At 42.4% G+C, this 26,378-nt stretch overlaps 4 protein-coding genes and 1 long non-coding RNA gene across 7 annotated transcripts in view; 3 read left to right on the top strand and 2 right to left on the bottom strand.

Moving 5' to 3' along the window:
• The window catches only part of LOC135526725 (septin-8-A-like), a 32,643-nt gene extending 26,307 nt beyond the window's left edge, over nucleotides 1–6,336 (bottom strand). For all 3 annotated transcript variants that reach the window (XM_064955335.1, XM_064955336.1, XM_064955337.1), the window contains exons 1-4: nucleotides 6,058–6,336; nucleotides 2,647–2,761; nucleotides 2,200–2,395; nucleotides 1,186–1,372 (exon numbers count right to left, since the gene is read on the bottom strand). In XM_064955335.1, coding sequence (XP_064811407.1) covers nucleotides 1,186–1,372; nucleotides 2,200–2,395; nucleotides 2,647–2,761; nucleotides 6,058–6,087 — 528 coding nt within the window. In that variant the 5' untranslated portion in view covers nucleotides 6,088–6,336. The remainder of the gene's footprint in view (nucleotides 1–1,185; nucleotides 1,373–2,199; nucleotides 2,396–2,646; nucleotides 2,762–6,057) is intronic.
• Nucleotides 6,337–8,398: 2,062 nt separating this feature from the next.
• Nucleotides 8,399–10,597, top strand: LOC135527137 (ankyrin repeat domain-containing protein SOWAHA-like). Its single transcript, XM_064955782.1, has one exon. The coding sequence runs from the start codon at nucleotides 8,530–8,532 to the stop codon at nucleotides 10,321–10,323; it is 1,794 nt and encodes a 597-aa protein (XP_064811854.1). The 5' UTR covers nucleotides 8,399–8,529; the 3' UTR covers nucleotides 10,324–10,597.
• A 3,890-nt stretch (nucleotides 10,598–14,487) lies between these two features.
• Nucleotides 14,488–16,129, bottom strand: LOC135527136 (uncharacterized). Its single transcript, XR_010453411.1, has 3 exons — nucleotides 16,069–16,129; nucleotides 15,682–15,754; nucleotides 14,488–14,869 (listed from the first exon to the last, which is right to left on the bottom strand). It is a non-coding gene; the product is annotated as an uncharacterized LOC135527136 (long non-coding RNA).
• A 571-nt stretch (nucleotides 16,130–16,700) lies between these two features.
• On the top strand, nucleotides 16,701–19,232 carry LOC135527134 (growth/differentiation factor 9-like). The gene is made up of 3 exons (XM_064955781.1): nucleotides 16,701–16,833; nucleotides 18,067–18,299; nucleotides 18,495–19,232. The coding sequence occupies exons 1-3, from the start codon at nucleotides 16,716–16,718 to the stop codon at nucleotides 19,230–19,232; spliced, it is 1,089 nt and encodes a 362-aa protein (XP_064811853.1). The 5' UTR covers nucleotides 16,701–16,715.
• A 2,508-nt stretch (nucleotides 19,233–21,740) lies between these two features.
• LOC135526721 (cytochrome b-c1 complex subunit 8-like) lies at nucleotides 21,741–25,437 on the top strand. The gene is made up of 3 exons (XM_064955327.1): nucleotides 21,741–21,846; nucleotides 23,940–24,112; nucleotides 25,256–25,437. The coding sequence occupies exons 2-3, from the start codon at nucleotides 23,959–23,961 to the stop codon at nucleotides 25,348–25,350; spliced, it is 249 nt and encodes an 82-aa protein (XP_064811399.1). The 5' UTR covers nucleotides 21,741–21,846; nucleotides 23,940–23,958; the 3' UTR covers nucleotides 25,351–25,437.
• The last annotated feature ends 941 nt before the right edge of the window (nucleotides 25,438–26,378 follow it).

Below are 26,378 nucleotides of genomic sequence, written 5' to 3'. Positions count from 1 at the left end.
CTTCTCCATATTAATGCCCATGATTTTGGAATGAGATGTTTGACGAGCAGGTGTCCACATACTTTTGCAGAAACAGGAAAGAGCCTTGCCCAAACTGTTGCCTCAAAGTTGGAAGAACGGAAATGTTAAGATTTCCATTCACTGGAACTACGGAGTCTAGCCCAAACCATGAAAAACAGCCCCAGACCATTATTCCTCCTCCACCAAACTTAACAGTTGACACTATGCATTCGGGGAGGTAGTATTCTCCTGGCATCTGCCAAACCCAGATTCATCCGTCGGACTGCCAGATGGTGTAGCATGATTCATCACTCCCGAGAACACGTTTCCACTGCTCCAGAGTCCAATGGCAGCGAGCTTTACACCACTCAAGCTGACACTTGGCATTGCGCATGGTGATCTTATGCTTGTGTGAGGCTGCTCGGCCATGGAAACCCATTTCATGAAGCTCCCGACAAACAGTTATTGTGCTGACGTTGCTTCCAAAGGCAGTTTGGAACTCGGTAGTGAGTGTTGCAACCGAGGACAGACGATTTTTACACGCTTCAGCACTCGGTGGTCCTGTTCTGTGAGCTTGTGTGGCCTACCACTTCGCAGTTGAGCTGTTGTTGCTCCTAGACATTTCCACTTCACAATAACAGCACAGTTGACTGGGATAGCTCTATTTGTATTGAACCTTTATTTAACTAGGCAAGTCAGTTAAGAACAAATTCTTATTTACGATGACAGCCTACCACAGCCAAACCCTGACTCGGAAGACGCTGGGCCAATGGTGCACCGCCCTATGGGACTCCCAATCACCACCAGTTTTGATACAGCCTGGAATTGAACCAGGGTCTGTAGTGACAGCTCTAGCTCTCAGATGCAGTGCCTTAGGCCACTGCGCCACTAGGGAGCCCGAGCAGGGTAGAAATTTGTAGAACTGACTTTTCGGAAAAGTCTAGATACTGAACCTACTTTCATTCAGTGTTTAAAGGTTATTAAGACAGGCCTATGACAATGCCACGTTGAAAGTCACTGAGCTCTTCAGTAAGACCATTCTACTGCCAACGTTTGTCTATGGAGATTGCATGGCTGCGTGCTCGACTTTATACAACTGTTAGCAACGGGTGTGGCTGAAATAGCCAAATAGACTCATTTGAAGGGGTGTCCACCTACTTTTATATAGTGTATTTCAAACGTTACCTTGCTGTCCAGTTTCTTCATGGTGACCAGATCCAGTGATTTGAGAGAGTGTCCGGTTGGGGCGATGAAGTAGAGACAGATATGGATCCTGGTGTCGTGGTAGTCGAACAGGGAACGTTTGATCTTCATCTCCTCCTGCAGGTAGGTCTCAAACTGAGTGTCGATGTAGTCCACTATGGGTTTGAAGCTTCAGAGCACAGAAAGACAAACATGGATGTGATCAGGATTTGGGCTTTGGGAATAGGGTCAGTTTCAATTACAAGTGAATGGAGAATGTTAGAAAAGAAGGAATTCCTGATTAAAAATCAGGAATAATCAAATTCCTGAGAAAAGTGATAAAACAATACAGGGTCTGAAAACATATACAGTATTTATTCTCAACCTCCTCAACCTCGCATTTTCACCAGAAAATAAATATCCTAGAATTTTTTTTCTCCTTGCTATTCAAGAAACAAATAGTAGAGTATCTGGGTTACAAACCACCACGATAACACCGCTCCAAAAAATTCACTTTCCCACTCCCCTGTTGTTAAGACTATTTAAGTTCCTTTTCAGATTTCATTATGCCCTTCTAATCATCCTCTCCCTACTCTTCCCTTCCCATTCATGGCTGCACAAAGACCCAAAGCCTTAAGCTATGCCAAGCCTTTACACTGTATGTGTGTTGGCTGGAGGGCCACTAGTTGAGAGGGCTTGAGGAGGAATGCTGAATGTCCAACTTTGGTCTTCTTATAGCTACAGCCTGTCTGAATACCCTTTAACCACTGAAAGATAGTAGGTTCAGTATCTAGAAACCATCCAAGAAGAAGTGCTATTTTAATGACTAACCCCAACCTGAACCCTTAACTGAACAGTCCTGATGCTATTCCTCTCCCTACAGTACCTACACAAATCCATGAGCTGAACAATCCCAACCAGAAGTCAGGCAAGGGTACTCATCACGTGAGTGTGGTTCACCAAACCACCTCCTATCCACCTGGCTAACAAAGCACCCAGCTGTTCCTGCACTATCACCTCTCCTCCTTGTTGATCTGGTCTCCGAACCCCACGGTGTCGACTACGGTCAGTTTGAGCTGAACGTTGCTCTCCTTCAGGTCGTAGGTCCTGGGTCGCAGGCACACACCGTTCTGGTAGTGGCTGGCCTCCTCGGCCTCAAACAGGGTGTTGAACAGGGTGTTCATCAACGTCGACTTCCCTATCCCTGTCTCACCTAAGAGGAAGAAAAAGAGAGAAAAGTAGAAAATAAGATGGGCATTTTAAGAAGATGTGAGTGAGAAAATAAAAATGCTGTGACTGAAGATGTTCTAGTTAGTTTTAGGTTCCTGCATTCAGAAAAGATCCGTGCCTTTAGCTCCAGTAGAAATAGACTGGCACTAAGACTGGAGTTGTATCTGTCGTGGGAACTGAGGCATGTTAACATGTTGCAGGCTGGAGGTAATAATGGAGTCAGACGTCACGTACCGACACACAGGATGTTGAAGCAGAATCCCTGTGTGACTGATTTACTGACCAGCTGGTCTGGAAGACTGTCAAACCCAACATGGCCACCCAGCTCCAGGCTACGCCCCTCTTCATTCTGGGGAGAGACAATCACATGTTAGAAATGATTCAACAAAAAATATGTAAACAAAAAATATACACTCGCGTTCAAAAGTTTGGGGCCATTAAAACAACATCAAATTGATCAGAAATACAGTGTAGACATTGTTAATGTTGTAAATTACTATTGTAGCTGGAAATGGCTGTTTTTTTAAATGTAATATCTACATAGGCGTACAGAGGCCCATTTTCAGCAACCATCACTCCTGTGTTCCAATGGCACATTGTTTGTGTTAGCTAATCCAAGTTCATCATTTTAAAAGGCTAAATGATCATTAGAAAACCATTTTTCAATTATGTTAGCACATCTGAAAACTGTTGTCCTGATTAAAGAAGCAATAAAACTGGCTTTCTTTAGACTAGTTGAGTATCTGGAGCATCAGTATTTGTGGGTTCAATTACAGGCTGAAAATGGCCAAAAACAAAAACCTTTCTTCTGAAACTCGTCAGTCTATTCTTGTTCTGAGAAATTAAGGCTATTCCATGCAAGAAATTGCCAAGAAACTGAAGATATCGTACAACGCTGTGTACTACTCCCTTTATAGAACAGCGCAAACTGGCTCTAACCAGAATAGAAAGAGGAGTGGGAGGCCCCGGTGCACAACTGAGCAAGAGGACACGTACATCAAAGTGTCTAGTTTGTGAAACAGATGCCTCAAGTCCTCAACTGGCAGCTTCATTAAATAGTACCCGCAAAACACCAGTCTCAATGTCAACAGTGAAGAGGTGACTCCGGGATGCTGGCCTTCTAGGCAGAGTTCCTCTGTCCAGTGTCTGTGTTATTTTGCCCATATTAATCATATTATGTATTTTTCTTTGCAACTCTACCTAGAAGGCCAGCATCCTGGAGTCACCTCTTCACTGTTGACATTGAGACTGGACAGAGGAACTCTACCTAGAAGGCCAGCATCCTGGAATCGCCTCTTCACTGTTGACATTGAGACTGATGTTTTGCGGGTACTATTTAATGAAGCTGTTCTGTGAAGGGAGTAGTACACAGCGTTGTACGAGGTCTTCAGTTTCTTGGCAATTTCAGGATGAAGGCCTGACTCTAATGCGAGGTTATATTTAACCCAGGATGAAGGCCTGACTAATTCTAGGTTATATTTTACCCAGGAAGAAGGCCTGACTCTAATTCTAGGCTATACTTAACCCAGGATGAAGGCCTGACTAATTCTAGGTTATATTTAACCCAGGATGAAAGCCTGAATAATGCGAGGTTATATTTAACCCAGGATGAAAGCCTGAATAATGCGAGGTTATATTTAACCCAGGAAGAAGGCCTGACTCTAACTCTAGGTTATATTTAACCCAGGATGAAAGCCTGAATAATGCTAGGTTATATTTAACCCAGGAAGAAGGCCTGACTCTAACTCTAGGTTATATTTAACCCAGGATCAAAGCCTGAATAATGCTGGGTTATATTTAACCCAGGAAGAAGGCCTGCCTCTAACTCTAGGTTATATTTAACCCAGAATATTAACATGCAGTCCATGCAATCCATTTTCCCATAGCCAGACACTGAACATGCGCTGTCTTCAGAGGTTGAGTCCCAAATGGCACCCTAATCCCTAGGTAGTGCACTAGTTATGACGAGAGCTCTATAGGCTCTGGTCAAAAGTAGTGACTACAAAGGGAATAGGGTGCAATTTGGGAGTGTGCCTAGACCGTCTTCAGAAACACAGCATGTTGTTATTCACAGCACAGAGAGCTGGGCCGTCTTCAGAAACACAGCATGTTTGGGATCCCAAGTGGCGCAGCTGTCTAAGGCACTGCATCTCAGTGCAAGAGGTGTTACTACAGTCCCTGGTTTGATTCCAGGCTGTATCACATCCGGCCGTGATTGGGAGTCCCATAACACGGCATACAACTGGCCCAGCGTCGTCGGAGTTTGGCCGGGGTAGGCCGTCATTGTAAATAAGAATTTGTTCTTAACTGACTTGCCTAGTTAAATAATGGTTAAATAAAAAAAACAGAAGGATGGTCTTCAGAAACACAGCATGTTGTTAATCACAGCACAGAAGGCTAGCCATGAGGGCAACACAACACTCATCTGTGCCACTGGCCCATTGCTCTACACACACGCACGCACACACACACACACACACACACACACACACACACACACACACACACACCCGGGCACAAAGATCCCTCTGTGTAGCTGTTATTTCACACCCTTAACAAACACAATCTGTCATCCGCTTCACATCCATGTGCCGTAGTGTGTGTGTTTGTGTGTGTGTGTGTGTGTGTGTGTGTGTGTGTGTGTGTGTGTGTGTGTGTGTGTGTGTGTGTGTGTGTGTGTGTGTGTGTGTGTGTGTGTGTGTGTGTGTGTGTGTGTTGCAAACTGAACTACAGTGATTACTTGAAGGACTAACTAAATAACTATGTGCTCAGACTGAGTGAAAATAAGTAGTTTGGATATGAAGATAACTTAAGGTTGGAACACAGGCTACTTATGACCAATCTGGCCTGGGGATCAATTTCTAATTCAGTAGGCTGCCATTACGAACAAACATTGAAGGATGTCATATGTTGACAGATACACACGTCCTCAGAGTGTATGTGTTCTACTACTGTTGAACTGAGGATTCGTTCAGTTCCCTCATGGAGAGACAAGTGGCTGATACCTACCTACTTATCCTGTTATCCGCAGGTTAGCTTCAATTCACAACAACTCAAACTAACGAGCCTCTTAGCTAGTGTTGCACTGAAAGTTGAACTCTCCCACCATTCATTGTAGTGATGGAGTTACAATGTGTCAACCCTCTTCTCTCGACAAACATGAAATGCCTGCGTGGCTACAATAAACACGTTCTAAAACTGTTACAATGTTTCACTGACAGTGGCAAATGATACATCTGTGGACCGAATTGATACAATGTAGCATCGAGTGGCTATTGGTTTAACCTCTGAATGACAGCAGGATGAGGTGTCAATATCAGCAATATCAGAAGTGCAACGTATAAAATGCGTCAATTGCATACCTAGCATCAATTAACATTTTATAAACAACCTAGAACAGGGTCGACATAATTATGCGTCAAGAATAGGCTACCGTTCCTCAAAAGCTATCTAGTCTACGGGAAGGAAATCAATGCTCTCCGGGTGTTGATGATACCCCACTTTAGCTGCTGCATATCCGCCTAATCAGCTACTACCGTATACCAGAATATCCCGGTAGGCACACTGCAACGTAGGCTATGCATAATGCACTAGGCTGTTAATGCACGATGTTTGGGAAACGCAGCAAATCTCTAGGATACTTACAGCGAAAATGTCTATGTCCGTGGCGGCCATCGTGAAGAAGAAAAGTGTGGGGAGTAGAATTTACGAGGAGCTGTCTTCATCCGGACCTAGTTGGGTTGACGGCGATGGTTGACAGCGGAACGTCTCAATTCATTCAATATGGCTACTTTGTGGCAACATCCTCTATGTGCTGAAACGCAATTTCAGAAAGTCTCACATGCAGTAAGACGGTACTGTACACGGTGGAGCCTCTATTGCATTGATTTAGTACTGTAGAGAGGAGACGAATGATGCGCCATGAGAACAGATTTACGCGCGGAGAAGGAGAAACACAGACAATCTGCGCTGTGTTGGTATGGGCTGGTCCTAATGGTGAGCTGTAAATACAGACTATAAATCAAGAGGTTGGAGAGTGATTTAATGTTATTATAGGCTAATAGTCAAAGACCTGGGAAAAAAATGTATATGTTCCATCCATCATTCATCAAGAACGCATTAATACGCATTAATACGCATTATTATGCATTAATACGCATTAATACGTATTATTACGCATATAAAGGCTAATAACAGGTGTTTTATGAACTGACAAAATGAGAAATACTATTCTGCTAAAGAAAAACAAGGTGTAAAAGTCAGAGATGGGACCAAGTCACAATTTTGCATGTCCTAAGCAGGTCTCAAGTTTTAAGGCAGTGCATCTTAGTGCTAGAGGCGTCACTACAGACCCTGGTTCGATTCCAGACTGTATCACAACCGAACGTGATTGGGAGTCCCATAGGGCTGCGCAAAATTGGCCCAGCGTCGTCCGGATTAGCGTTTGACCCGAGTCGGAAGTAAGAATTTGTTCTTAAGACTTGCCTAGTTAAAGTTCAATAAAAATACATTTAAAAAACCTTTGCGTCTCGTGTCAAGTCCCAAGTAATAGTATTTGAAACCCAATGCAATGATTTTGGGACCGGTGAAGTGGCACCACAAGTCACAGAGTGGTGGGGCAAATTGTTTTCTCTGGGGCACGGAGCATTTCCTAATATGTAGCCTAACCAGGTATAAATCAGGACCCTATAGAGTCTGACAGTGATTAATTAGTAGTTGTAAAAAGGTATTTATATGGGCAATGATGGGAGTGGGATCAGATTTAGATTTGAGTAATTTAGCAGACTCTTATCCAGAGCAATTAAGGTTAAGTGCCTTGCTCAAGGGCACATCGAGATATTTTTCACCTTGTCAGCTCAGGGATTCGAACCATTGGCCACTAGGCTACCTTCCACCTAGGTATACAGATAAGTTCTAAACAGGTCACATGGTTGTAAAGAAATTCTGGAAAAACTCCTGGCCCTAGAGAGGATGAAAATCCTGTCAAACTGCAGCAACCTTGTACTCCTTAATATGCATTATATTTTAAAACTGCTTTCCTTTACACAGACACAACCACTGCAATTTGACAATAGAACTCACAGGGCTGAGCAACTGCAATTAAAAAGTAACTCCCAGTCTATTTATGTTTTGGATTGACATTGGATTGAAAAGGTCGTTTCCTAGCCAGCCAGCCCAAGTTTGAATATAGCCTAAAGCAAATATCATCAAATAATATTTTCTCCTAAAACAAATAAACGGGCGATAAATAGGCTACATAACATGACCACTTCGTTTACCCTGCGGGCTGCGGTTGTTATCAGTAGCCTAGTTGATCAGACTGAGAAAACGTTTTCTTCCCATACAGTTTAGGTGTAGGATGCTGCAACATTTCTGTAAATAGTTATTTCTTGTGTATGTCGTGAGTGATGTGTTATCACTCTTGCTAAATACTGTAAATACCGGAGGACAGTGGAGCTGAGCACCTCTTGTGCCCGGCCTGCGCAACCTGTGATTTCCGCGAATCTGATTGGTTAAAACCCAGAACAGAACGCACAGAACCTGCAGCACACCCATATGAAGGACAGATAGGTTTATATAGTGCGCGAAATGACAAATCAAGTCTCTCGCGTCATACAGTTCAAATCCAAGTTAAATCACGAGTCATAGATGCTCAAATCAGAGTCGAGTGGCAAGTGTTTTTTTTCTTCTCGCAAATTCGACTCGCAAAATGTGCAACTCTTGTAGTACGTGTCCAAATCACGTGACTAGAGTCCACATATCTGGCAAAACTAGACTAGACTAGGATAGAATGGAATAGAATAGATAATCTATACTGGGAAAAGAAAAACGGATGATATTGACACGTGAACGCGCATATGGCGCGCACCGGCCGGGCACGTTTGGCATGCACCCCAAATCCGCAACCTCCCAACCCAATCTCGCGTTCATGCCAAGAAGATAATTTCTCAGGAAATGTATTTGACTAGACACCGGAAACAGCAGGTAGTGGTGGTGGGACCCTCGACGCGAGGGGTATCAGTTCGCATAGAAGAAGACGGGCGGGACAGTCGGGAGTGGAGAGTTTCAGAACAACAAGTTAACATTTATCCTCTATCTAGGTGAACATTGAAAAAGATGGCTTTGACTCAAGAAACTATTTTGACTTTTTTGTTGGAGCACGGGGGCAAAGTGAAGAATTCCGATTTGCTGAATCATTTTAAACCTCAGATCAATTGCAGTGATCCCGCGGAAAAGAAGCACAATAGAGATCTATTCAAGACAATTATAAACAGCGTTGCGGTCGTCAAGCAGATAGATGATGTCAAGTATGTCGTTGTAAAGAAAAGGTTTCACGACTTTGTGAAAGGTGGAAAGCATTTAACCACTGAGAAGTCGGACTTGGACGAGAGCATTTGCAGTCAAAACACGTCGTTCCCACCCAGTTCTTCAGAACACAGTGAATATTCAGCCATTTCCAAATCTGGTAGGGTACTGAACTCTGATATTGAAAATAACAATTCATGTTGTGCTTCAAGCATACATGGAAATTGTTTAAAGGATATTGTAAAACATATGCCTCTGCATATAAATGAATTGGGAGGAAGATCCAATGTGCACCCAGCAGGTTATGGGGGTGCAGTTAGGTCAAGTAACCTTATCAAAACTACTTATCAAGAAACACCCACAATCAAGATACTGAATGTTTCAGCTGATCAAGGGATCAGAAAAAATACTGGACCTGTGTTTGCTATAGTGGCAGTGAAATCTCCACCACAATCACAGAGAGAAGATCCAGTACTGACGAGACAGGATGGATTAAATAACAAAGTGTCATTGGGACCAAAAACTTCTGAGATTCCAAGCATGTTGGCAAAGAGACCTCCCACTCCTCTACCACCAGAGGCAGCCGTGACTCCTAAACCCCCAGGCAGAGTGAGTTCAGAGTGGGGTACGGGCACCTACACCTCCCCTGGGGCTAAAATCAGACATCCAGAGCTAGGAGAGACGCCACAAACATCTGCGTCTCCACAGCTGAGGAGAACCCAAAACAAGCACCCGAAACAAGGGGACAATGTCAAGGATGTCAATAAGTACTCCGAGCCTCAGTCTCCACAGCTGAGGAGAACCCAAAACAAGCACCCGAAACAAGGGGACAATGTCAAGGATGTCAATAAGTACTCTGAGACTCAGTCTCCACAGCTGAGGAGAACCCAAAACAAGCACCCGAAACAGGGTGATGACACCACCAATGATCTCACCACGGCAGCCAATAAGGTTACCGCTAAAGATGCCAATAAGTACTCTGATCAATCTATCCCTTTGGAAGCTGCAGCTCATGAGTGGCTGGTGAAGTCTGCTGCCGGTCTCTGGGGACATGTCTACAGCCTCCTGTTACAGGATCCGCAGCTGGCCGAGAAGAAAGATTTCATCTCGGGTTTCACTGCCCTCCACTGGGCGGCCAAGGGCGGCAATACAGACATGGTCCGCAACATCCTGGACATCTCCAGGAAGAGAGGCACGGAGGTAGACGTCAACAGCCGAACACAGGCAGGTTATACTCCTCTACACATCGCTGTCATACACGGACACGATGGAGTCATAACCTTGCTGGTGAGAGACTACGGAGCCAGTGTGAATATAAGGGATAATGATGGGAAGAAGTCGTACCACTACCTGGAGAAAGGTGTGTCGTCTGAGCTCAGGGAACTGCTAGGGGACCCACAGGTATCCCAACAGGACAGGTGTCAGGACAAGCAAGAGGACGAGGAGGACAGGGAGCTACCCAGGGGACTGAATACATTGAGCAGACTGATGGGACACAGGAAGAGAAACAAAACCCACGCTGGTGAAGACACAGAGGATGACAGAAAGGATGGGCCACAGTCGTACCATCGCAGACACTTCTCAGACATGTTCTATCATCATTGAATGTTCGAAATTTGAACAGAGAATCTATTTAAACCCTCTTGAGACTATATTACAATATTTGATCAAGCCTCAATGTGAATGTTGAGTATTTCACTAAGCTAACTGAACGAGCACTAGTATAAACCATGTACTGATGGTGACGCAATCTACTTTTCTGGTACTAATATTGTGCCTGTCTTGATTTAGTGGTGAGACATATTTATAGTTATATAAGGACTCCCAACCTCTAAGGAAATTTATTGACTGTAACGTGTTGAAGTAACACATTTTTTAAATATATACAGTGGGGCAAAATAGTATTTAGTCAGCCACCAATTGTGCAAGTTCTCCCACTTAAAAAGATGAGAGAGGCCTGTAATTTTCATCATAGGTACACTTCAACTATGACAGACAAAATGAGAAGAGAAAAAAACAGAAAATCACATTGTAGGATTTTTAATGAATTTATTTGAAAATTAGGGTGGAAAATAAGTATTTGGTCAATAACAAAAGTTTATCTCAATACTCCTTTGTTGCCCGGGCGGTGTGTTTGGGATCATTGTCATGCTGAACGACCCAGCCATGTTTCATCTTCAATGCCCTTGCTGATGGAAGGAGGTTTTCACTCAAAATCTCACGATACATGGCCCCATTCATTCTTTCCTTTACACAGATCCGTCGTCCTGGTCCCTTTGCAGAAAAACAGCCCTAAAGCATGATGTTTACACCCCCATGCTTCACAGTAGGTATGGTGTTCTTTGGATGCAACTCAGCATTCTTTGTCCTCCAAACACGACGAGTTGAGTTTTTAGCAAAAAGTTATATTTTGGTTTCATCTGACCATATGACATTCTCCCAATCTTCTTCTGGATCATCCAAATGCTCTGGCACTGCAGGATTTGAGTCCCTGGCGGCGTAGTGTGTTACTGATGGTAGGCTTTGATACTTTGGTTCCAGCTCTCTGCAGGTCATTCACTGTGTGGTTCTGGGATTTTTGCTCACCGTTCTTGTGATAATTTTGACCCCACAGGGTGAGATCTTGCGTGGAGCCCCAGATCGAGGGAGATTATCAGTGGTCTTGTTTGTCTTCCATTTCCTAATATTTGCTCTCACAGTTGATTTCTTCAAACCAAGCTGCTTACCTTTTGCAGATTCAGTCTTCCCAGCCTGGTGCAGGTCTACAATTTTGTTTCTGGTGTCCTTTGACAGCTCTTTGGTCTTGGCCATAGTGGAGTTTGGAGTGTGACTGTTTGAGGTTGTGGACAGGTGTCTTTTATACTGATAACAAGTTCAAACAGGTGTCATTAATACAGGTAACAAGTGGAGGACAGAGGAGCCTCTTAAAGAAGAAGTTACAGGTCTGTGAGAGCCAGAAATCTTGCTTGTTTGTAGGTGACCAAATACTTATTTTCCACCCTAATTTGCAAATAAATTCATAAAAAATCCTACAATGTGATTTTCTGGATTTTTTTTCTTCTAATTTTGTCTGTCATAGTTGAAGTGTACCTATGATGAAAATTACAGGCCTCTCTCATCTTTTTAAGTGGGAGAACCTGCACAATTGGTGGCTGACTAAATACTATTTTGCCCCACTATATACTGACCCAAGTTATTTTTTAAAGTTGCATAACAAATACCATTCGTGTTTTCTATGTTTCACTCTCTCTGTCTGCACTGCAGGGGTGTAGTCCTATACTTACAGCCTGGAAACAACCTGTCATTTCATTGATTCAGCCAAACTATACATAGACATATGTCAACAAACCACACCTTGGCAACAACAGAGTGGATCCAAACACCTGCGTGTTCTCCATTAACAGTGATGCCATCATCAATGATACCATGGTGTTGATGCCATGGTGTTGATGCCATCATGTATGATACCATGGTGTTGATGCCATCATGTATGATACCATGGTGTTGATGCCATCATGTATGATTCCACTGTGTTTGTTTTCACATATTTCTCCCTCCGCTTTAATCAATCTTGTTTGTCAGGAATGTGTCAAAGTAAAATACATTATTGGGATGTGCCAGTCTGTTCTCGTAACACTAAGAACAGAGCAGTACATTTTGGGCAGCAGGTAGCCTAGTGGTTAGAGCGTTGGGCCAGTGGTTAGAGCGTTGGGCCAGTAACTGAAAGGTTGCTAGCTCAAATCCCTGAGCTGACAAGGTAAACATCTGTCGTTCTGCCCCTGAACAAGGCAGTTAACCTACTGTTCCTAGGCCGTCATTGAAAATAAGAATTTGTTCTTAACTGACTTTCCTAGTTAAATAAAAAACTCATGGTTCTTTCTTTAAAAGGTTGCCCTTTTTCCTATCTGAGTTAGCTTGCTTCTGTGACATTAATACAGAAGAAAGCAGCCTCTCAGCTTGAGAATGTGATTGTAGGGGAGGGGGGTTAAGTGGGAGGCCATTATGCTACGAGTAGCTGGATAGAATGTTGCCTTCGCATTAAATTATCAGCTTTGTTTATATGAAGGCGTGATGGAGGAGTGAGGAGGTACAGGGCACTCTATCAGTATCTCATTCCTTTCCAGATTCCTTTGGCAGTACAGGAGATGTCCAGAAGAGGACAAGATCAGGCATAAATAGGGCCCTGTGTTTTGGACAAATCATTCCACTGAGCACACACTGGTTGAATCAAAGTTGTTTCCACGTAATTTCAATGAAGTTACCTTGAACCAACGTGGAAGACTGACGCTGAATTGACGTCTGTGCCCAGTGGAATGTCACGACCTGGATTTGAACCTTTTTATTTAAAGATTTTTCAACAAAGCTTTTCCATGGCTGATGGTCCTGCACCATTCTCAGACAATGTTTTTTTTTTAAATATTTTTGGTGTAATTGTCATTTGTGGAAAAGGCTCAAAATAAAGGTTAAATCCGAGGTCATATAACATGATGATAGCCCAAAACACAGGGACCTAGACATAAGCTATTCTTCACATATGACCAGTTTGGTTTTTAGAAGCTTTGAAGTAATGCTCCTACACTGATCAGTATTAATTTAAAAGTGGAATCAGCGAGGTAACATTTAGATGCACAAAGTAAACAGCATACTTGGTCAACTTCTGCGAGGCTCAACTTCTCCGCTGTTTTGGTCCCCTGGCTACCACGCTGTGAACAGTACGAAGCGAACCCACATTGCGCAGATACTGAGAGAGTCTTGCATCTCGCTCCTCTCAACATATGCGGTGCTGCTCGTGGCAACGTCATTTTGCTGAGTATACCTTTAAGCAATGATTGTGTCAAGCCATTTGAGATATTTTTCTACTGGCTTAGTCGTTCAGACATAAATGCACTCTCTCGGCCGTAAACAGGCTCACACATGGCTGGGATTCGTCCGTGGTTAAATGTGTTATTAAAAGGTGCGGTCTGTGATACGTCCCTGTATATCCCTCAGTGGCAGGGCTCCCGATGGGCTGAAACACGAGTCCCAGATTGCAGCTTTAACGTCTGTGAGGTTAGTTATGTGAGGAGCAGTGGACTGAACATGGTCACAAGCTCCCTGCCTGGCTGGCGGCACGCACGCGTCCCCCCATTTATGATTTCATTGCTCCCCATCCTGTGTGGGGAGAATTCTGCCCGGGGAGGGTTCTCTTGTCTCACACGTCTGTTTGTCAGACAACATGACATTTGAAATTGCATTGAAAATCACCACAAAATAATTACAATTGGGTGAGGGTCAATTCCATTTCAATTGCTGAATTGAATAAGAATTTAATCCGGAATAGAACTCAATTCCGGAACTGACTGGAATTTAGATGGAAGTCCTAACTGTTCCCCATTAGTAAACCATTAAGCATGAATGAGGGGTACTATTAGTACTTATCACAACGTCATGACCCATCAGCCATCACTGCAACACCAACCACGCGTAAGGAAACAAGGAGTCCGCCTTCTGTTATTACTCTGGCAATGGATGAGGAGCAGTTTAGAGATGACGAACAGCTGTCTGCTCATTCATGTAATTATCTGTATTGAGTCAGGTTGGTGTGGCTCATCATAGCATACTTGTATCACCTCAACCTCTCAGAAAACCTCTGATTTTTGTAACAAATTGTACCCAATTTTGCAGTGTAAAAAAAGTTTCCATGTAGAGAACACAACATTAAATTTTAAATTGATCCAATGCTACATTATTAAAAAAAAGTTTAAATCATTTTAATCAGTTTATGCATCTTTTACACAGATTTATTTTCACCAAAGACCAGCAATAGTGATGACAGGATTTGGAATACAGACAACAATAGTGATGACGGGATTAGAACACAGACAATAGTGATGACATGGTTTGGAACACAGACAACAATAGTGATGAGGAGATTAGAACACAGACAATAGTGATGACATGGTTTGGAACACAGACAACAATAGCATAATAAGTGCTAGTTTGTTAAACACTGTGCTATTGTCTCTCTGTCTGGGGAGAGGGCAGCACTCAGAATGGTGATGATGTATTCAGTTAAACAGTTGTATTCACAGTGTCACCGTGGCCATTCAACCCTGCTAATTAGGTATCGTCCTTCTATGAGCTTGTTCGGTCTCTTTAGGCCACCATGGCTCTGTGAAATGAACAAAAGCTGTCATTATTATAGAATAACTTTACATTAAAGTTTGAGCCCTGAATGCTGATTGGTTGAAAGCCGTGGTACACCACAGGTATGACAAAACATGTATTTTTACTGCTCTAATTACATTGGTAACCAGTTTATAATAGCAATAAGGCACTTCGGGGGTTTGTGGTATATGGCCATTATACCACAGTTAAGGGCTGTATACAGGCACTCCACGTTACGTCGTGCATAAGAACAGCCCTTAGCCGTGGTATATTGGCCATATACCACACCCCCTTGTGCCGTATTGCTTAAATAGACCACATCACCCTCTGTCTGCATGGAACTGTCAGGGGAAATAACATTCCACTTAAGTGAAAAGAGGAAGAAGTAGTGCCTCTCATATAAATATAGGCCTACCAGACAACCTTTATCATTTGAGGTGCTCTAGGCAAACTACAGTAAAGGGCCTCTCTTTTAACAGGCCTCCCCATTCCCCTACCCTTAAACACTATTAAAGTATGGCCTGTGTGGGGTTGTATAACAGTAACCAGTACTTTCATAACCCCTTTCTACCCCTAAACTCATGGAACACTGAGCAGAGAACTGGTAAAGACCCAGTGCAGTAAAGACTGTGATTTTCCTGTGTTTTATATAACTTTTCACACTATTAGGTTGTAATAATAATGTGAATTTTTAACAATAAAAATAAGCTACTGTTGTTTCTTTTTGACCATTTTAATTGAAAACAATCACAGGTAAGGTACATAATTGTTACCCAGAAATTATTTGATATTGAGATAAAAACAGCTGCATTGGACCTTTAAAGCTGTTCTGTTCCAAGAAGCCAGTCAAGTGTAAGAGTTCGGGAATGCTGGAGACAGAGGCTGGGGCCTGAAATAACACACAAGGATGTAACGGAGGGTACGATAGACAGACACACACACTCATGTGAACACACACACACACAGAGAGGTTTGAGTATCAGTCAGCACAAGCCCACCCTGACACAATCGGCCTTCTGATGTAAGCTGATTTTTGTGGTCACAATTAATGTTTACTGCATTCATGACTTGGTTCATTGCAAAGATGATGTTCACTTGTAATCACCTCATCAGTCCTTCTACTATACACTGACAGTTGAGGTTGATCCTTGGGAACGTTTCATATTTAAACATATTCTGTGTAGATAACAAAATATCCAATACCTTCTTCAAAGATCCCTTACATTTCACTTCTGGGTTTTGATTCGTCTTCTTCTTCGGTGGGGTTTATCGGCGGTTGGCATCCAAAGTACATTACCGCCACCTACTGTACTGTGGGCTAGAGACAGGGAGGAATAAAATCATACCGTTGCTCTTAAAAAAGATAACAAAATATTTGAGACTATATCTAATAATTCTACTCAATATACTCTTTAAACTAATTTCCTGTATCCCCTTCTCCCTCATACCAGATCTCATCCTATCTATTCCCCCCTGATACTGCCCACACTGGAGCGATACATGCGTCCCCTGGGTTGATTGCGCACACCTGTTCAACTTCTGTGACATATGCATAGGTTTATTGACCCGAGGGAGTTCTCCAAGTTTTGACGGACTGATTGACAATGGAGACTCCTCTCCACTTGACTATTGTTCTTAATTACCCGACCTCTATTTTACTACTCTTGATCGGCGGTTTTTCTCTTGGATCGTCCCCGACCACGTCAAATCTAGCTGACGAGTTTGGCGATTTTACTTTGTACCAACATGGCAATATCTTGTCACCCCTTCTGAAGGCGCTGACAGCACAGGGAGTTCCATGGCAAGACACGACCCCAAGAATGAAACCTGATTCCAGATATGTTCGATACATGAAAAGACTGTACAAGATGTCTTCGAGACATGAGAGGAGTTTGGAAGGGAACAACCACCTGTACAACACAGTTCGACTTATAACCCCGCGGGGTGAGTGCCTGGAGCAAAGCAAAGGTGAGCTCTAAGTGTTTAGTGAAACTTAATTTACATGGAAATGCAATGGCGTGAGTGAGATCTATTTTTACATAGGGACACTAGTTCAAAACTGAGTGTACAAAATATTAGGAACACCTGCTCTTTCTATGACAGACTGACCAGATGAAAGTTATTATCCCTTATTGATATCACTTGTTAATTTCACATCAGTCAGTGTAGGTGAAGGACAGAAGACTGGTTGAAGGATTTTTAAGCCTTGAGACAATTGAGCCATGGATTGTGTATTCCATCAGGGCTGACTCTAGCGTTTTGGGGACCCTAAGCAAGATTTGTGCATATGCCCGGAAGGTTTTCTGCCATGTTTACTACAAGTTTAGATAGCTGGCTTAACTAACAATCTGAAAATTGTTAGCTGAGCAATTTGAGTGACAAAATTAAAAATTACTGATTCACAACATAGTTTCTAACTTGCATCTTGTTTATTCTACTATACTAACTCTCAACAGGAAGTTGAGACCCCACTGAGTTAAAAAATAAAAAACATTTGGGGGGGGGGGGTCGATGCCCCTAGCAGCCTGGGGTCCTAAGCGACTGCTTATGTCCCTTCCAAACGCCCAATTTGTAAGTCGCTCTGGATAAGAGCGTCTGCTAAATGACTTAAATGTAAAATGTAAATGTATGCCAGGAGTTGGCCCTGTGTGCCATTCAGAGTGTGAATGGGCAAGACAGACTATTTAAAGTTCATTTGAACAGGGTATGGTAGTAGGTGCCAGGCACACCAGTTTGAATTTGTCAGGAACTGCAATGCTGCTGGGTTGTTCACGCTCAACAGTTTCCTGTTTGTATCAAGAATCGTCCACCACCCAAAGGACATCCAGCCACCTTGACACAACTGTGTGAAAGCATTGGAGTCAACATGGGCCAGCATCCCTGTGGAACGCCTTGTAGAGTCCATGCCCTGATGGATTGAGACTGTTCTCAGGGAGAAAAGGACTGCAACTCAATATTATATTCCTAATGTTTTGTGAACTCAGTGTATTTGATGTAGCCTAGTTTTTAGAACTGAGCAAATAAACAGAAAGTGCTGACTTATTCCGACACATTTGGCCCCCCATGCATTAGCATCTGGGTCTGGTCTGCTTAGTTTATTGACTGTATATGAACCAGAAAAAAATAAGCAAGTGAGGTGTCTCGCTTCCTCTTCAATCTCTGGTTCTTCTCATAGGTCTTAATTTCCGATGTTTCCTACAGAGTTCTTCATGCAACACCTCTCCTACAATCTGGACCGTGTCAGAGTCAAGGAGCAGCTCCTGAAGTCTGTCCTGCTGTTCTCCTTCGACCAAGAGCAGGCCATGTCCATGACTACCCAATGTTACCTAGATGTGAAAGAGCAGGCTGCCCAGGATCAGTGTCTTCTCTGCCCCAGCACCCATCACTCAGTCAACTTCCTGTTCCACACGGACCGCAGGAGGAAGTGGGTTGAGGTGATTGATTTAGTTAAATATAATTCAATGGAAACAACTATTTCTTCCCTTAGGGAAATTGTATTAAGACTAAAAAGGGCTTTATTTGATCATTTCAAAGCACAATTCGACCACATATGTGGATACACTGTATTTACAATCACAGAGGATGTTAAACCACAATAATGTTAACCTATTTTCATTGTGGCGCTCAAGGTGGACATCACGGCATTCCTCCGACCTCTCATCCAGTCCCACAAGAAGGACATCCATTTGCTGATCAACCTGACGTGTGTGGAGGGCAGAGGCAGGGAGGCTAAGGCTCGAGGAGAGGAGAGGAGCGGTAGGGGCCCCGTGGAGCTCCACCTAAGGTCTCCGTCCTTGCTCCTGTACCTCAATGACACCAGCGAGCTGGCACACCAAAGATGGCTGCCCACCAGGTCACAAGGTCATCCGAGGTCAGCCAATGAGATGGACACCTTTGAGAGCCTGGCGGAGTTCAAACCAGAGCAAAGGATCAGCCAGAGCAAGCGGAGAAGACTGAGGAGAGAATCTCCAGATCTGTTGACGAACAACGCACGAGGCAAAACGAGCCCGAAGACCATCCTCCCGGACCTCCTCCCGAGTTCTGACTTCCCTACGAGCGACTGTGCCTTGTACGACTTCAGAGTGAGCTTCAGTGAGCTCAAACTGAGCCATTGGATCATTTTCCCCCACAGGTACAACCCAAGGTACTGTAAAGGCACCTGTCCCAGGGCTGTGGGGTTCATCTACGGCTCCCCCAGACACACCTTCTTCCAGAACATGATCTACCACATACTGGACTCCTCCGTGCCACGGCCTTCCTGTGTTCCCTTGGAGTACATCCCCCTGAGTGTTTTAACCCTTGAAGGTGACTCCATTGCCTACAAGGAGTTCGATGAAATGATCGCTACGAGGTGCACATGTCGCTAAAGGCCCACCTCCAGGGTCAGGCTCAATCCCATTTGAACTTGGTGTAAAAACTGAACAATCTCAACTGAAATTCCAATTGTTCTCTATACTTTTCAATGTAAAAAAAAATCCTCTCGCTCGGGCTAATCCTTCGCTCTGGAAATTGACTGAATTGAAATGGAATTGACCCCTACCTCACTTTTACCAGCCTCAACACTTTGACTGTTAACCTACCTTCTGCATCAACTGCCGCTAGACTTATTCCATCCTCCTCAAGCTCTTGACTTTAGCAACTTTTGTGACTTTTTCACAATCACCTATTGTAAGATCCTGGTCTGGGGACTTCATGTCAAGTCCTCAGTGTCTTTGTCAAAACATCAGTGCGTAGAGTTAGATTTTTTTGGGATCTAGACAGATGCATTTACTTGCCCCCAAAAAGTATTTTTTATTTAAATAGAAAATATGGCATTTACATCTTTGTTTACATGTTTGTGTGATAGGCAGGAATGTTGTGAAGATGTCTTATCCCTGTCTTATCCCTGCACTTACTGTCTGGTTTGTTTGTGTTTTTGCATTGCGTTGACACATGAGAACATGGATTGATTTTTAAGTTATTATTTTTGTTAATTTATTTTGGGTGTTCTGCCATCTTTAGTCTCTTCTTTCACACTAACTGGTACATTTGAAGTACATCTGTTCTGGACAAAATATATATATATAAAAAAAAGTGGTCCTATATACTCGTATCCAACACTTTCACGTTTCATTTTATTCCTGGGGATTAAAGACTTTCATGGACAACCTCTCTTTTCATATGGTCCAGAATGTAAGTTATCTTTTATAGACAACTTGATTTTTGTGTGTATTTATTACCCTGGGTCATGAAATGACTGCATACCTAATATATTGATGAATTTAACTGAAATGCAAATGAAATGTACTGTACGGTCTTGTTTGGCTCACTGATTATCACAAAAAAGAATAAATGAATAATTAGCTAAATATTTGCTTGAAAAAAAATAAAGAGCATGTATAGATCCTTGAGTATTTATTCAATATAATTGTAAATTGTATGGTTGTTTGTTCTGACATAAATACACATTTGACTGCTGAGACACACCATTGTGTAGCGTAAAGTTTGTGCGTCTGCAATCATGTCAGAATTTACTCCTATACTAGATGGAGAGTTTACACACTGCTTGACAAAACTTTATCAGCTTGATGTTCTGCCTTGTGTGGGATCAGAAGTGCCATGTCCACAGGGGCACTTGTCCCCTCAGATTGGTCTGACTGCACTTTCAAAGATCTTGTATTTTCCAGATGGACTGACCTTCATGTCTTAAGGTAATGATGGGACTGTTGTTTCTCTTTGGCAGGAACAGCTCAAATAAGCATATTATGGACTTGGTCTTTTACCAAATAGTGCTATCTTCTGTATACCCCCCAACCTTGTCACAACACAACTGATTGGCTCAAATTGCATTAAGAAGAAAATACATTCCACAAATTAACTTTTAACAAGGCACACCTGTTAATTGAAATGCATTCCAGGTGACAACCTCATGACGCTGGTTGAGAGAATGCCAAGAGTATGCAAAGCTGTCATCAAGGCAAAGGGTGGCTACTTTAAAAAATCTCAAATATATTTTGATTTGTTTAACACTTTTTTTGGTTACTATGTGATTCCATATGTGTTATTAATAGTGTTGATGTCTTCACTATTATTCTAGAATGTAGAAAATAGTAAAAAATAAAGAAAAACTCTTGAATGGGTAGGTGTTCTGAAACTTTTGACCGGTACTGTAGATGATGAGTACCTTCGTCAGAAAATCCCAGGAGTGGTCAGTGCACGTGCCTGTGGATATTATTGTTGTTTGAGGAGACTCTACCTGAATATATGAAGCTTGGATATGTGAGGTATGCAGTGAGACCATCTGTGTCCCAAACCATTACAGTGTGGGAATTGTAAAGGATATGGTCATGTGTCAAATGTTTGCAGACAGGAGAAGTATGATATTGAAGAATCTGTCAATGAAAATGTTACAACTGTGGTGGGGATCATACTCCAGACTTCCTTGAGTGCCCTGTTAGGTGAGGTGTCAAGGATCAGATTTATACAGTTTATCTCCTATGTGTAGGCGGTGAAGAGAGTCGAAGGGGAAAGAGCTTTAGTGATTAATTGTACAGTACAAGTGTCTAAGAAGTCAAATAAGCTGGATATATCTGCAGCCGAGAAGTTTTTGGGGCAGCAAAACTTCACCGCAGAAGCACAACAATAACTTTTGTCGCAAGGAAATATCCCACCCTCACAGGAGGCTTCTGAGCCTGTGTTGGGATCTGATTAAAATAAAACATTTGTACAGAAAAGCAGGTTGATTTTGTTTGGTTAACTTTTTTTTTTTTGGTAGTTAGTATGATACTTTATTTTTACCCACATTTTTTTTACATTTTGGGATCCTTATTATCAACCCGCGCAGTAGTTGGCGGAATGCACACATAATTGTTGCGAACGCCGTTATACCATAGAAGAAAAAGAACGGAAGTTACGTAAAGGCTTACTTCCGCTGGACGTTGAACCAAACCAGAGCAAAGACGTCATAAACAGCTATTAATCTGGGTCTTGAGAAGCAGTACGGTAAGAGATACTGAAAGTTGAAGGTTTTGTGATTAATTTTACAATTTGAATCACCTGTATACGTGTCATCTGTGTTTGTCTTGGGGATTTTACGAAATAAGAGTTTCGTGTCATTACACACATTTTAAATCTTGGCGTGAATGTCAAGCAAGGTCTTCACGTTAGCTATGGAGGTTAGCTACTGGCTAGCTTGTAGCAGGTTGGTCCCGTTTGCAATCACTTTTGTGCAATATTTTTCTAGGTAGCTAAATAGCTAGGTTGTATCGTCTTCATATTTTCTACTATCTGTCAGACACGAGTTTACGTGTTGTAATGTCACTGGCGAAATGACATGTCATCTAATGTTTGGTGTTAACATTAACTTGGCTAACGCGTTAGTTAGCTATCAATCTAATTTAGCTCGTAACGTTAATGTAATGTTTGGTATCCAGTTATGCTTGGAAATAAAACGAAGGTATCGCGTTCACATTTCTAATCCAGTCTATTGACAGTTAAATTTTTACTAACAACAATAACTAATTTGTTATTTTATAAATGTGATTACAAGAAATGTCTATTATATTAGTCAGAATAGATTCCGACCCTTTTCTTACTCAAAACTGCACTGGGGTCGGACAGGCTTCCTGTTTAGGTTAAGACACTAAGGAGCTGGTACCGGATATGGCTCTGGAAACATACCTCAATCCAGGGATGAGAAATTAAGTTGTATTCAGAATTGTCCTATTATCCCAACACGTTTTAATAGCACTCCTTCAATATTATCGGTGGAACAGTTGGAATAATGGGACAATACAACACCATTTCTCATCAATGGATTGAGGTACGTTTTCAGAGCCATATCTCGCGCCAGCGCCGCTGTGTATTAATCTAAACAGAAAGCCTGTCTGACCCCAGTGCAGCTGTAAGTAAGTGAAGGGTGGTAATATATTCTGACTACTATTGTGGAATACTGGCTGGTTGTCAATTCTTAAGAGGAAGAAATGCACATTAGCCTGGCAACCCAAACTTCTTCCTCTGGGCCAAACGTTATGCCCACGGACCTTAGTTTCTTCTCCTCAATGAATCGGAGTACTGCCCTGACGATTTTCTAGAACGCAAACATTCTTACTGGGTAAAGCGGCTTCTTGAAAATTTGCCATTGACTTTAAAACTCTGATTGGTTAGCGAGGATCCAATCGTTGATGACTTTGTTTTGTACAACATCTCAAATTTTTACTTCACCACAAACTAGGACTGACCCCATTTAGTCGATTGTTTGGTCAATAGGCAGTTGGTCGAATGAGATTACTTTAGATGAGCAGTAGCAAAAAAATATCATGGTCTACAAGACACCTGACTGATCCATTGTGGAGGCCGTGGGGATGGAACAGTCCATCAGTTTAAGACATGTGATAATACAATTGTATGTGGTTATTACGTAAGAACACTGGTGTAACACTAATAATAAATAAATAAATTTTTTATAACAAATGTGCTTTCTCCCGTGTTGGATAGTGTTTGCTGTCTGTGGTTCTGAAACACATTAGTGCGCTGTTGAATTGATGACTTTTCCCAAACCATGTTGCGATGTGCAAAGTTGAGAACAATTCAGTGCAGGTAGCAGCAGAATGAGATGAGAACAGCCCTTGTCTTATTGTCTAAGAAAAGTGAGGAGAGAGGAAACCCCATCTTAATTCTATAATCAATAACCTTAAGACAGTGACTGTGACTGACAAGCACCCCTTTCTCTCTCCCTGTTGCAGCGACCACCACAGAACATCGGTGCTATTTTAACAGTGCCGCAATTCTGAGCCCGGCCCAGTACGATCAAATCAATTGCTGGTCGGACTCCCTCTAGTCATTTGTCTTAATTAATCAAGCTTAAAGCATCAGACAAGCTCAGTGCATATAGTTGATTTGATTAAAACACATAGGATGTGTTAATGTATGGAAGAATACACATTACATTTTTTGGGGGGGGGGGGGGGGACTAATCAATTGTTCCAAAGAATGTGACTTTTGGTGGACCAGTATATTGTTGTGTGACAACTGCATTGCAACATCTAAACTACTGTACCTTTTTCCTCATCGATACTCCTACCTTGTCATTTCAGATAAGTCTCTCTAGACACCATGGGTCGCCACTTTGGAGATTTGGCCAAGATCAGGCATGTGATCACCTACAGTCTGTCCCCCTTCGAGCAGAGGGCTTTCCCCAACTACTTCTCTAAAGGAATCCCCAACGTCTGGAGACGATTCACATCATCCGTCTTCAAAGTTGCTCCCCGTAAGTAATCCCAGAGTTTGGACTTTGGTTTCTGTGAAGAACCAGGCAGGATGTTGTTAGTTATCAAACATCTCCAGACAAATTCTGTATTTATTTCTGCTCTCGTCTTGATAAATATGGCCTCATAGCCCAATATTAGAGCACTGATTAATTAATTAATAAGATGAGGTCTAAGGGCAGTCCACAGCGACAACGATTGAGATGAGTCCTGTTCCACTGACTACCTGTTAGCAGCATGTCCGGTGTCTCGATGTCCGGTGTCCATAATCAGTTCTTCGGTTGGAGAATCACCATTTGCATCGCTGGGCAGTGAACAAGAAACTATTAAATCCAGTTTCGATGCTACCCCCCATCCCCAAATCAAAACCAAACATGGATTGCATGTTGTATTCTCACTTTGCGTTCACAACGGTCTGTTTCACACCTGTTTGTCTTAATCAGCCTCACCATATGGGCACCGTGATGCCTCAGACAGGATGTAGATGAAGCGTGTGCACGCAAAGCCAGAACAAAACATTGGCATCCATATTAGTTTTCGATTTGGGGAGGAGGTGGGATAGCATCAACTGATTTAATAGTTTCTTGTTCACTGCCCAGTGACGCAAACTGTGATTCTCCAATCAGAACAGTTCTACTGATTTTTATGGATGTAGCTTGGCACCTGGGACACATGCTGCGAGCAGGCAGTCATTGGACCATGACACATCTCACATGTTGTTCATCTCACTATGAAATGCCCTTATACCTTTAAATTAATGAGAGGTGTAATATTGGCTGGGCCTCATGCAGGTAATGACCAGATGTGGCTACTAAGGCTTCTACACACCTATTCAGCTTCAACTAAGAACCTTCCCAGTGTGTACTGGTAGTCTGTTCGCTGTGGTTGGATAGATGTGTAGAGCGCTTTTAGACTACTTTCATGCTTCTTAAAGCCATATCCATTGTGACTTAGTCTACGAGAACGGTTCACACTGTAAAGACCTCTTTCGATACAATGTCTGTCTGCCCGTGTTAAAATCACTGACTCTGGATGTTTTAAATGGCCTAACTACATTCATTGCTTCCTGCATCTTTCAGTGTGCCTCCCAAGCCACATCCCTGTTTTCAGTCGCTAACCGGTCTTTTCCTGTTCTTCTTTTCCAGCAATGATCTGCATGTACCTGACATACACCTGGGGCAACCATGTCCACTCAGAAGGAAAGAGGAAGGTTGCTGCAGACTACGAGAATGAAGAGTGAAACCTTCCATCTTGCTGCTCTCTCTCTGTCTATTCCTGTTTAAACCTTCACTGTATGTTTTGTCAATAAAGACAATATTTATCTGAATGTTTTTCCTATAAATTTGATACCACCTCACCTGTATATTTGAAATGAGTGGTTTGCCATCTTTCGTGTGACGACACAGCAGAGAGAGAGATATATATATATATATATGATCTGTCACTTAGCGTAAAGTTACAATGCAATATTACACAGCAATGAGGTTACTGCCCAATGCAATTTTACACAGGTTAACAGGTCTGTATAGTATACTGTCTACATGGCAGGTAGCCTAGTGGTTAAAGTGTTGGGCCAGTAACGGAAAGGTTGCTGGATTGAATCCCAGCGCTGACAAGGTAAAAATCTTTTCTCCTGCCCCTGAACAAAGTGGTTAACTCACTGTCCCCTGTTAGGCTGTCATTGTAAATTTTAAGGTTTGATCTTAACTGACTTGCTTAGTTTAAAAAATGTTAAATGTAATTATTTTTAAGTAGTTGGCTAAGTCCGCCTATAACACCATAACCTTGCTAATAAGAGAATTTTAATATCATGAAAGAAACAAGCTTAATGTCATGATTCTAGACTACGATAACACATTTCAAGAATGATCATTGAGTATTTCATGATTTAAATTAACCATAAAAAAAGAATCTAATTCAATACATATTGTACCTTAGAATAATTTGTCACAAAAGGATCCAGAATGGTCCATATAATTAATCCATATATGTGGACACTCACTCATATTAGTGGATTTGGCTATTTCAGCTCGTTGCCGACAGGTGTATAAAGTCGCACACAGCCATGCAAACTACAGACAAGCATTGACAGTAGAATGGCCTTACTGAAATATGTCAGGAGAACACTCCCTGCCCGAATGCAATGTGCCAACTGTAAAGTTTGGAGGAAGAATAATGGTCTGGGGCTGTGTTTCATGGTTCCGGTTAGGCCCCTTAGTTCCAGTGAAGGGAAATCTTAACTCTACAGCATACAATGCCATTCTAGAT

Source organism: Oncorhynchus masou, chromosome 32 (genome assembly GCF_036934945.1).
Source record: "Oncorhynchus masou masou isolate Uvic2021 chromosome 32, UVic_Omas_1.1, whole genome shotgun sequence".
In the NCBI taxonomy this organism is placed as follows: domain Eukaryota; kingdom Metazoa; phylum Chordata; class Actinopteri; order Salmoniformes; family Salmonidae; genus Oncorhynchus; species Oncorhynchus masou.
This window is presented reverse-complemented; position numbering and strand designations above follow the sequence as displayed.